The sequence below is a fragment of the Macaca fascicularis genome, chromosome 20 (genome assembly GCF_037993035.2).
Source record: "Macaca fascicularis isolate 582-1 chromosome 20, T2T-MFA8v1.1".
Lineage (NCBI taxonomy): Eukaryota > Metazoa > Chordata > Mammalia > Primates > Cercopithecidae > Macaca > Macaca fascicularis.
In genome coordinates, this window is record NC_088394.1 from 26,907,268 (window position 1) to 26,919,536 (window position 12,269).

General features: G+C 42.8%; 1 protein-coding gene across 6 annotated transcripts in view; it reads right to left on the reverse strand.

The window, feature by feature from the left end:
* The window catches only part of GSG1L (GSG1 like), a 274,733-nt gene that overhangs the window by 38,508 nt on the left and 223,956 nt on the right, over positions 1-12,269 (reverse strand). For 4 of the 6 annotated variants that reach the window (XM_045383081.3, XM_045383082.3, XM_045383080.3 and 1 more), the window contains one exon: positions 2,469-2,636. The exons of the other annotated variants lie outside the window; for them this stretch is intronic. In XM_045383081.3, coding sequence (XP_045239016.1) covers positions 2,469-2,636 — 168 coding nt within the window. The remainder of the gene's footprint in view (positions 1-2,468; positions 2,637-12,269) is intronic. 6 annotated transcript variants of the gene reach the window in all.

Genomic DNA, 12,269 nt, shown 5'->3' on the forward strand with positions numbered 1-12,269 from the left:
TCTCCTTCAGCTCCCCCGGAAGCAGACCCTGTGATAAGGATTTGGGTACAGGTAGTTTTCTTGAGGGGAGGTGGTCCCAGGAACAATGGGTAGGGAAGAGGGTAAGTGCGACACGGAAGGGACGGAGCCAGTAGAGGATGTGATAAAGGCTGATCCCTGCTAAGGGCACCTGGAGACCAGTCCCACGGCAAAGCATGCCCCAGGCTGTTTTGCAACCAAGGGTGGGAAAGTGGGTCTTTATCCCTCAACACCCAGCAACTCCTGACAGCATCAGTCTCCTGGGCATTCCAGTAAGCCCCACGTGTTGGGCAAAGCAGATTCTGGGATCAGAGAGGGTCCTCAGGCTGAGAGTCACATGGACTTGTGAGAAGCCCCCAACCTGCGCATGAACTGCAAGTACTGAGCAGATCTGTCCAGGGCATAACAGCACCTGCATGGGCTCGAGCAGCTGCTTGAGTTGAATCCTGGGGCTGCCTCTTGCATCTGGGTAGCCTGATTCTGAGGCACTGCCAGCTCTGATTTTCTTCATTCTAGGAAATAGGCACGCAGACCTGGGCCCCAACTCCCCCTCCATCACTGTGCAACCTTACATAAGTGTCTTAACTTCTCTAAGCCTCAGTTTTCCTCATCTGTAAAATGGGGCTAATAGGCCTAACTGCATAGTGAAGTCTTAAGGATGAAATGAAATGCCTAGGCACAGGGCCTGACACACAACATGTGCTCCATAAATGGCAGTTATGATGGTTGACTCTGACTTAGGGTTGCTGTTCTACATCCCCTCTCTCAAGAGGAGAGACTGAGAGCATAGGGACCCCAGGCTAGATTGGCCATTCGTGGGTACCTCTAGATACTGCTACTGATTGGGATAGGCCTGGGAGACGGACAGAGCTCAGAAAGAGTAACATAGGCTGTGATTCTTCAAGGCCTGCCACAAACACAGGCACAGCAGCTCTAGGGATGTGGGCTGAGCTAAAGAGGGCAGCAGCCCCTGACAGCCCAGAAGAGACTGGAGCAGCTAGCACGGTGTAGATTGGCACTAGGTTGGAGAGTGGCAGTGGTAGCTGGCCCATAGGAGCAGTTCTGGGTGAAGCCAGGAGAGCAGTACAGAGTGAGGTGGATACAGCAGTAACAATGAACTCACCCCCTGGAGGGAGGGCTCAGAAATTTCAGGTTTCAGGCTGCTGATGCTCTCTCTGAGTGGCTTCATCAGAAGAAGGTGTCTGGGAGGAGTTCTGCCTAAGGATATCTCCAGCTTCTGAACTCCTGAAATTCATCCAGCCAGCCATCTGCCTGTCTGTCCTTCCACTCATAGCTACTCATCTATACCTCTGCCTTCTTACTTATCAATCCGTTCATCCAACCATTCATCCATCTACCCATCCACCCACTCACCAATCCATCCATCCATCCATCCATCCATCCATCCCTCCACCTACCCATCCACCACTCATCCACTCATCCATCCATCCCTCCACCCACCCATCCACCACTCATCCATCCATCCATCCATCCATCCATCCATCCATCCATCCATCTATCCACCTGTCTGTCCACTTGTCCATCCATCCATTCACCTACTATCCACCCTATCCACCCAATCATCCATCTATCCATCCATCCCTCCACCTACCCATCCACCACTCATCCATCCATCCATCCATCCATCCATCCATCCATCCATCCACCCGTCTGTCCACTTGTCCATCCATCCATTCACCTACTTATCCACCCTATCCACCCAATCATCCATCTATCCATCCATCCATCCATCCATCCATCCACCCGTCTGTCCACTTGTCCATCCATCCATTCACCTACCTATCCACCCTATCCACCCAATCATCCATCTATCCATCCATCCATCCATCCATCACGTATCCATCCACTCACTCATCTATTCATCCATCCATTCATCCAGCCATCCATCTACCTACCCATCCACCCACTCACCTGTCTAGCCATCTATCTATCCATCTACCCACCCACTGTTTATTGTCACCTCCTCTATTCCCAGCTGCACTCTGAAGACTCGGGTGATTACATGTAGTTCCTGACATTGAGAAGCCATCCTCCTCCTGCAGCCATCACCAGTCCCACAGCTGGGTCCTCTTTTCACTCAATGCCATGACAGAGCCCAAGAAGGAAACCTTGGTTCAGCTTCTTTATCTCTTTATCATGGTTCCAAGAAGCATAGGACCTAATGGTAAATGCTCAAACTTGGTTCCCTTCTGGGTTTCTAGTGCTTTGATCACATAAGCCCAAAGCAACCTCATGATCCATAAAACATTAAAATATCCCAGAAATTCCGCCATAGTGATGTCCAAACTCTACCTTCTTCCGCCTCCCCCCTCTATAACCTCTGTCATACCATTCACTCCAGTTTTTGACTGGGGCCCGGTGGCCACTGAGGCCAGGCCATGGACTTCAGAGTCCCCGTGGTGGCCAGAGGTAACCCCCTGTGCACTGACCTCTCCCGGAAGTACTTGATGGCCTCAGGGTCTATGAAGGTCGGCTCCTCCCGGTAGCCCTGCTCAAAGACCTTGCGCTTGTGCCGGAACTCAATGACCGTCTTGGTGTAGGAGTTGAGCGTGGTGACAGAGGCTGCCATGCAGCAGGTAAAGGAGCCCCACGCCAGGCTGCCAAGAGATCAGGAGAGAGATGCCATGGTGAGGGTGGGTGAGGGACAGGAAAAATTCCACACCCACCAAACATTCATTCATCCCTGCACAGCTGCTTTTTCCTCTGGTACCTAAGCAGGTGCTGCCATAGAGAAGGGTAAGAGTTGGTCCCTGCCCCACTCACAGTCTGGGAGACAGAGAATTATCTGCACACTGTGATGCAGCTATAACAGAGTTCATTATGGGGAGGCAAGAAGAGCATGAATCACTCTGTCCAAGGGGGCTGGCATCAAGGAAAGTTACCCAAAATACAGCGACACTTATGCTCGGCCTGGTAAGAAGAGTGAGAGTTGGTCAGGGGAAAGGACATTCCAGGAGAAGGAATAGTGTGTACAAAGGCATGGAGGCATCAGACAGCAGGGAATGTTCCACAAACTGTGGGAGGTTTGGGGAGCAGAAATGAGGATGCATGAGGAGATTAGCTGGAGTTGGTGATGGAGAAGGAGATGGGGGCGGACATCCTAAAAACTCATTTTTTATGAAAGTTAAGTTACCTTTGTTCATGTATGACCTGGGGAAAGATGCCAACCCTTTCTGTTTCACATTCCTCATGACTATTTTTTTTTAAAGACAGGGATTCACTCTGTTGCCCAGGCTGAAGTGCAATGGTGTGATCATAACTTACTGCAGCCTCAACTTCCTGAGCTCAAGTGATCCTCCTGCCTCAGCCTCCCAAAGTACTGGGATTATAGGTATGTGTCACTGCTCCCAGTACCTCACGTCATTGTAATGGACAATAGCATTACCTCATAGGGTTGTTACAAGGATTAAAGGAGATGATCCACTAAAACTATCTTAGAATAGTGTCCAGCACATAGTAGGCACTCAAGAAAGTCTTGCTGTCATTATTATCATTAATATTAACATCCTCACTACCCAATTCCATATGATTTGGTTTGTAAACTCTCCCCCTGAGAGATGAGGTTATAATGAATGACCTGCTTGGCTCTCTCCTCCACAACTTTCTCTACAGCTGGGACTTTTGGCAGCCCTCATTTGATGTACATGCTAAGCCCAGCCCAAACGTGGAGAATTTATCCCATCCACAGTTGGAAAGGTAGGAAGGGTGGGGTAGAGCTAGGAGACTCAGCTGACCCAGTTCCAGCTCCAGAAATGGCCTGCCTGATTCCTCTCATCAAGACTATGCATTCAACATTTAGTACCAGGAGTAGGGTACCTGCCTGGCCTCAGTTACATCTGGCCTGGTTCCTGGATCCCTGTTCCTCAGTCTCTGCCTTGGTAACTGGTTTCCTCCAAATCAGGGACTCAGTTTTGTTGTTCCAACCCTGCATTGCCTGGGAGCTCCAGGCCTCCCCGATGCCAGCCCACCCAGCTGGCCTCTGAACATCATCACCACCCCTTCATTCCCCATGGTCAATGAAGCCCACTGCCTGCACCCACTGCTTTTCCCTTTGACAGCCCCTGAGCACCCCAGAAGGAAAGCAAGGAAAAAATCTGAGGACTCAGCCTTTCTCAAAGAGATCCTCAAAAGGATCATCTGTTTCCCTGAACACCAAACCCATTGATAAGAGTTCCCGTTTCTTTCATGATAAGGAGCTGATGTAGATCTTCCAGAAGCCCTGAGTGTCTGTAATAGACAGTTTTAGGGCATCAACCTGGCCCCTCTAAGAGCTTCCCTTTCCACCAAAGTGTCCAGTGTGTTACTCACCAACCCCCACCATTCATAGATGACCGGTCAAGGGCTGACCATCTGGCCAAAGCTGGTCCAATCTGATACTCTCTCCTGAGCAACAAAGCTGAAGATTCTACTTCAGCCTGGGATGTCTATTTATACTAGCATGGTGGAAACTCAGAACCCGAGGCTGGAGAATGAACAAGTAGGCTTTTTCTGGATTCCATGAGTATGGAGTATGTTGGTGTTGCCTGATCATAAGCCATTCTTCCTTTTGGTAACTGCACTCCGAGGTTCTGTTAAGGGATCACTCCTTCCTTCTTCTCAGGCCATTAGGTTTGTGTGGGGCTGGCCCCAACCCCAACCTCTATGTGAGCACATGACCTCAGCCTGGCTAATGAAAATGTTGCTGTTCTCTGGCCATAGTAATTGGTTGGGGGTGGGCACGTGACCCAAGTCAGGTTCATGAGACTCAACCCCTGAACTTGGCTGAAGCTACTGGGAAACAAAGCTCATCTTTCTTCTGTGGTGCTAAGCTGGTGAGGTTTGAGCCAAGAGTTGCTGGGGACCCTCTTGCCACCACCCAGCCTGAGAATGAAGTTGACCCAAAAGAAAGCAGAGCCATGAAAAGGGGCTTGATCCCTGAGCTGAAGCCATTATCCCTGAACTTTTCAATGATGGAAGTCTCAATTCCTTTCTTTTTAATTTTGTTTTCCTTGACTTTTGTTTCTACCCTGAAGCCAGTTTGAATTGGGTTTTGGTCACTGGGAACCAAAGTTATCATACGTTTACTTGCTATAAATTCTCTTCTTTTGCATGAGTTAGTTTTGACACGAATTTCGAGTCTTTATAGCCAAGGATCTTAAGGGTGACCAAGACTGACTCAACCCTGATGTCCCAGTCAGGGGACAGAGCAGGGGATTCTCAAACTAAAGGCTTGAGCAAAAATACCTTTCAGGAGTGGTGGAGTCCAATGACTGAGTGTGTGGAGGGAGCTTCCCTGGGGAGGGAGGGGGTTTGCTAGAGCCCAGGGGCCCCAGAAACAATGATATGGGGTGGAGCAGAGCCAGACAGTCAATGGGTGGACAGGTGCAAAGTCAGACTGAGCTAGAAGAAAAGCCTACATCCCCGCCTTTCCATCTACTTTACATGCAAGATCTTTTTTCAAATAACATGTCGTCCAGAGCTTGATTCCTCAGGCTTTCTGCATCCCAGCCCTATGGTCTCTTTTCCACTCCTCAAAAACCCAAAGCTCATTCTCTGCCCTACCTCCCCCATTGCCTTCCCTCCCTCTGGAATCCCTGGACTTTCCCAGGCTCTTTGCCCAGCTGGTCCCTTCTCACCTGTGAATGTCACCCCTTCCTTAGTGGGCATTTTCTGTCTACTATCTCTAAGAAGCCCCCTCTCCATCACTCTGTATCACATGCCCCTGTTTAGTTTCATCACAGCCCTCATTACACCCTGTAATTCTCTTTATCTTTTTTCCTTTCATTTGTTTACTCTTGTTTTTAAATTTTTCCTTTTGAGATAATTACAGATTCACAAACAGCTGTAGGAAATTATATATAGAGAGAACCCATGTACCCTTTAGCCAGTTTTCCCCAATGGTAAACTCTTGCAAAACTAGTGTAATACAATATTACAATATCACAAGCAGGATATTGACATTGATACAGTCAAAATACAGACCAAGGATCTCTTCTGTGCCATTTATAGCTACGGCCACTTCCTGCCTGACCTCCCACAAATCCTGTCAGCCACCAGTTCTTCATTTCAATAATTTTACCTCTTCAAACATTTTACATAAATAAAATCATACAGGAGTATGTATGGGATTGGCTTTTTTTCACCCAACATAATTATCTGGAGAATCATCCAAGTTATTGTGTGCATCAGTAGTTTGTTCCTTTATATTGCTAAATACAGTATTCCTGCCAGCAATGTATGAGTTTCTCCACATCCTCACCAGAATTTGGTGGTGTCACTATTTTTTATTTTAGCTATTCTGATAGACGTGTAATAATATCTCATTGTGGCTTTAATTTGAACTTCCCTAACAGCTAATAGGGTTGAACAACTTTTCGTTTGTTTATTTGCTATCTGTATATCCTCTTTGGCAAAATGTCTATTGGTGTTTTTTGCCCACTTTCTAATTGGATTGTTCTGTTGTTTCCTACTGAGTTTTCAGAGGTCTTTATATATCCTAGATATTAGTTCTTTGTCAGAAATGTGGTTTACAAATATATTCTCTCAGGCTATAGCTTTCTCTTAAACCTCTTAATAGGGTCTTTTGTGGACCAAAAGTATTTAGTTTTGATGAATTACAATTAATCCATTTTTCCTTTTATGTGTTCGATATCAAATATAAGAACTTTTTGCCTAGCCCTAGATTCCAAAGATTTTCTCTTATTTTTCTAAAGGTTTTACAGTTTTACATTTTATACTTAAATCTGTGATCCATTTTAAATTAATTTTTGCAAGTGGTGTGCAGTTTAAAGTAAGGCTGATTGTTTATCTTTGCTAGTGAATGTCCAATAGCTCCAGCACTATTTGTTGAAAAGGCCATTCCCTGTCCACCCCACCTCCCCGCCCCACCACCACACACCCACACAGTGAACTGATTTGTGCCTTTGTCAAAAATTAGTTGGGCGTATCTGTATTGGTCTATTTCTGAGTTCTCTATTTTTTTTTCATTGATCTATGTGCCTATCCTTCCACTAATATCACACAGCCTGGATTATTGTAGCTATACAGTAAGTTTTGAAATTGAGTACTCTAATTCATTCTGCCTTATTCTTCTTTATCAAAATTGTTTTAGAAATTCTAATTCCTTTGCCTTTCCATATATATTTTAGAATACTTTTCTCTATATCTACAAGAAATTTGATGTATTCACTATATATTGTGTGTTCTGATCCATGAACATAGTATATCTACCCATTTATTTAGATCTTCTTTGATTTCTTTCTTTGGTATTTTTCTACGGTTTACAGTTTTCAGTGTACAAGTCCTGTAAGTGTTTTGTTACATTTATGCCTAAGTATTTTGCTTTTTTAGTATAAATGATATATATTTTTAATTTTGTTGTCCAAATGTTCATTGCTAGTTTATAAAAATACAATTGATTTTGTATTTTTATCTTCTATCCTAAGAGAGCACTAAACTTATTTATTAAGTCTAGGCTTTTTTTTGGTAGATCCCTTGGATTTGTCTACACAGATAATTATGACATCTGCAAATAGGTATAGTTTATTTCTATTACAATCTGTATACCTTTTATTTTCTTTTCATGTCTTATGTCTTGCATGTCTTTTATGTCTTATTTCTAGTTAGAACTTCCAGCACTATGTTGAATAATAGTGGTGTTCCCAATCTTAGAGAGAAAATAGTATTTCAACATTAAGTATGATGTTAACTGCAGATGCTTTATAGATGGTCTTTATCAAGTTGAGGAAGTTCCCCTTTATTCTGAATTTTCGGAGAGTTTTTTTAAAAGTATGAATCAATGTTGAATTGTGTCAAACGCTTTTTCTGTATTCATTGACATGGTCATGTGATTTTTTCTTCTTTAGCTTGTTAATATGGTGAATGATTTTGCAAATATTGAAGCAGTCATAATCCCTAGGATAAACCCCTTATCATGATGTATAATTATTTTTATATATTGCTGACTTCCATGTGCTATTGTTTTGCTAAGGATTTTGTATCTATATTCATGGGGTCTATTAGTCTGTGGTTCTTTGCACTATCTTTGGTTTTAATAACAAAGTGATGTTAGCTTCATAAAGTGAACTGCAAAGTTTTCTCTCTTCTTCTATTTTCTGAAAAAAACATGCTAATTCTTATTTAAATATTTGGTGAAATGTTCCAGTAAAACCATCTGGACCTGGAGATTTCTGTTTTGAAAGTTTTTATTTATAAACTCAATTTCCTTAGTAGTTACAGGGATATTCAAATTACTTATTTCGCATTTGGTAAGTTGTGGCAGTTTGGGCTTTTAAAAAAACTGATCTATTTCATCCAGGCTGTCAAAGTTATGTGTGTAGAGTTGTTTGTAGTATGCTCTTACTATATTTTTGATGTCCTCAAAGTCTGCAGCAACATCCTCTGTTTCATTCCTGAATTGGCATTTCGTGTCTCTCCTCTGTCTGCTCTCTCTGTCACTCTTGCGAGAGGTTTGTCAATTTTATCTCGTCAAAGAACCAGCTTTTTTGTTTCATTGATTCTATTACTTTTTGTTTTCAATTGTATTGATTTTTGCTCATCTTTCTTTTGCTGGCTTTGGGCTTATTTTGCCCTTCTTTTTCTAGGTTCTTGGGATGAGAGCTGATTTGACTTGAAACATTTCTCAATTAGATCCTATTGGTTGATGATGTTGAATTCTTTTATATCTTTGGTGATTTTCCATTTGGTTGTTCTATTAATTGTTGAGAAAGCTATATTGAAATATCTAATTATAGTTGTGAATTTTCCTATTTCTCCTTTCAGCTACATCACATTTTCCTTTACAGATTTTCAGCTCTGTTGTTTGGTGGATACACTTTTAGGATTGCAATGCCTTCTTAGTGGATTGACTCTTTTATCATTATTTAATGTCTATTTCTGGTCATTTTATTTGCCTGAGTCTACTTTATCTAATATTAATATAACTAGTCCTGCTTTCTTTTGATTAATGCTTACATGAGAGGTGATTTTCATCCTTTTACTTCCAGCCTATCTATCTCATCATACTTGAAGTGAGTTTCTTATAGACAGCACATAGTTTTGGGTCACATGTTTTAAATCCACTTGACCAATTTCTGGCTTGTAATTAGTGTATTTAAACCATTTACATTTAAAGTGATTATTGATATATTATGGCTTAAGACTGCCAACTAATTTTGTTCTTCCCTGCTTGTTTTGTTTTTTGTTTCTCTTTTTTTTTCTTGTATTCCCATGGGTTTCTCAAACAATTTTTGATTTATCTATAGTGATTTTGAGTGTATCTCTGTATATAGCTTTTTTAGTGGTTGCTCTGGGTCTTACATTACATATACATAACTAACCACAGTCTGCTGGTGTCAACATTGGAGTAAAGCATAGAAAGCTTGGCTCCTTTTGTGACCCTTTACCTTCCTTCATTTATAACATAATTGTCTTAAATATTTCCACTGTATACATTTAGAATCACATCAGACTATATTATGATTTCTGCTTCAACCATCAAACATAATTTAGAAAACTCAAAAGGAGAAAAAGAAGAAGTAAAGTTTCTCTGTCCATTTTTCATTCATTCTTTCTTATATTCAAAACTTCCCTTTTTCAAATTTCCATTTTGTTTAGAGAACTTCCTTTAGCCTTTCCTTTAGGGTAGGTCTGCCGGCAACAAAATTTCTTAGTTTTTCTTCATCTGAGGATGTTGTGATTTCCCCTTCATTTCTGAAGTATATTTTTGCCGCATATAGAATTTTAAGTTGATAGTTCATTTCTTTCAGCATTTTCATTTTCTTTTTCTTTGAAAATGTTGTGCCATTTCCTTCTAGCCTCCATTGTTTCTGATGCAAAATCCACTGTTGCTTGAATTTTGTTCTCTGTAGTTAGGGAGGATGTTATTCTCTCACTGTGTTTTGTTTTTTGTTTTTAACTTTAGTTTTTTTTCAAGTTTGACTGTGATGTGTCTTGGTATGGATTTCTTTGAATGTATACTATTTTAGAGATTCATTCAGCTTTTGATTCTGAAGGTTTATGTCTTTTACGGGATTTGGGAAGTTTTCAACCATTATTTCTTTCAGTACTTTGTCCAGTCTCGCCCTCTTTCTCCTTTTCTTCTGGGACTCCAATGTTACACTTTTGGTTATAGTTCTAGAGGTCCTTAAGGCTCTGTACATTTTTTTAAAAGTTATATTCTCTCTGTTGTTCAAATTAAATAATTTCTATTGTCCTGTCTTCAAGTTCATTGATTCTTTCCTTCATCCCTTCCATTCTGCTGTTGAGCCCCACCATTGAGCTTTGTATTTTGGTTACTGAATTTTTTAGTTTTAAAATTGCCATTTGGTCCTTCTTTCTATCTTCTACTTCTTTCCTGAGACTTTCTGTTTTTCCAAGGGTTTTTGCAACTACTTGTTGAAGCATTTTTATGATGATTTCTAACGTTTCTGTCATTTCAGCATTGGGATCTATTGATTATCTTTTTTCGTTCAAGTTGAGATCTTGCTGGTTCTTGGCATGGTACATGATTTTAATTGCAACCTTGACATTTGGGGTATGTTTTGAGACTCTGGATCTTGTTTAAACCATCTGCTCTAACTGGCTTCCTTTCACATCATTCCGGCAAGGTGGCTTTGGCGAGGTGGAGGCTCTGCCCAGTTACTTCCAGGTAGGGGTAGAAGCCTAGGTTTCCCACTGGGCGAGTGTATTAATCCGTGTAATTTATAAAGTAGAAAGGTTTAACTGACTCAGTTCAGCATGGCTGAGGAGGCCTCAGGAAACTTATAATCATGGCGGAAGGCGAAGAGGAAGCAGGCACCTTCTTCACAAAGCTACATACGAAGGAGAAGTGCCAAGTAAAGGCAGAAGAGCCCGTTATAAAACCAGCAGATCTCATGAGAACTCACTATCACAAAAACAGCATGGGGAAACCACCCCCATGACCCAGTTACCTCCACCTGGTCTCTCCCTTCACACATGGAGATTACGGGGATTACAATTCAAGGTGAGATTTGGGTGGGGACACAAAGCCTAATCATATCAGCCACCACTGACATTCAAGATGAAGATGGTTCCTGGTTCTTACCAGGTGAGGGTGGGGATGGGAGTTCAGACTCCCCATTAGGCCTCTGCTGATACCTGGCTGGGAGGGGCCCGGGGGCCTCATCACTGCTCCCCACACATCACTGACACCATGGGGAGGGAGATGTTCTTACTACCGCAAGGCAGTGGCAAAAATCCTGACTCTCCACCAGTTCCCCTCTGACACAATCCCTGCAGGGAGAAAGAGGGGCACCTTGTTACTGCCCAGCAGAGATGGAAGTCTACCTGGCGATTGTCACCAAAATCTAAGCACCCCATTCCCTTGCCGGCATGAGTGTGGGTGAAGCCAGTTTTTTCTTTTCTGTAATGTGTGACTGGAGTAGTGAAGTTATTGTTAAATGTTTTCTGTCTCATTGGGCTGACCCTTTCTTGGTCCTTTGCCTAGAGAAAGCAGACTTCAGTTGGGCATTTTTTTAATCCTGTCCTTTTGGCATTTCTGAATTGCTGACTTCTTCAGCTCCAAATCTGGGCTATATAACACGAAAAGGACTCAGCAATGTGTTGTTTCTTGGGCCCTAACCAGCCTACTGTCTTCTTCCCACCTTTCGGAGTCTTCTGATGTCTGTTTTATCTTTAGGTCCAATGATTTTAGCTGCATTGAGCAGGAGGAATAGGGAGAAGCATGTCTACTCTGTCTTCTCAGAATTGGAATCCTTAGTGTTTGTTTTTTAAGATTATATCCTCTTCTATCCCAGAATGCCAGCTTCATGAAAATGGGAGCCTTGTTCACTTCATTACTATCCTTGTTCACTTCACTACTGTCCGTTAGTACCTAGAATGGTGCCTGGCACATAGTAGGTGCTCAGTAAATACTTGTGGAATGAATGGATAAACACAGATAAAATAAAAACAGACAGAAAAAGACAGATATGAAAACATAGCTCTGGTTTTAGCGTGGGTGAGAGGCTATATCCATGAGCCTTCATCTCCCTCTTCCTCTCACCCCCCAGGGCCCCAACGCGCCCACCAAATACACAGTTTGAAAACTTTGGGGCCGGAACACCTGCTGGTTTTAGCAGCTTGCACTTCTGAACTGGCACAGGGAGGTGCGTGGGTGATTGGCCTGGTTTCCGGAGCCAAGAGCAGATTGGACACCATAGGGAGAAAAGGGGAGGGCGGTGACAGGGGTTGTCAATTCTTCATCCCCTGGGAGCGTCAGGGGCAGAGGG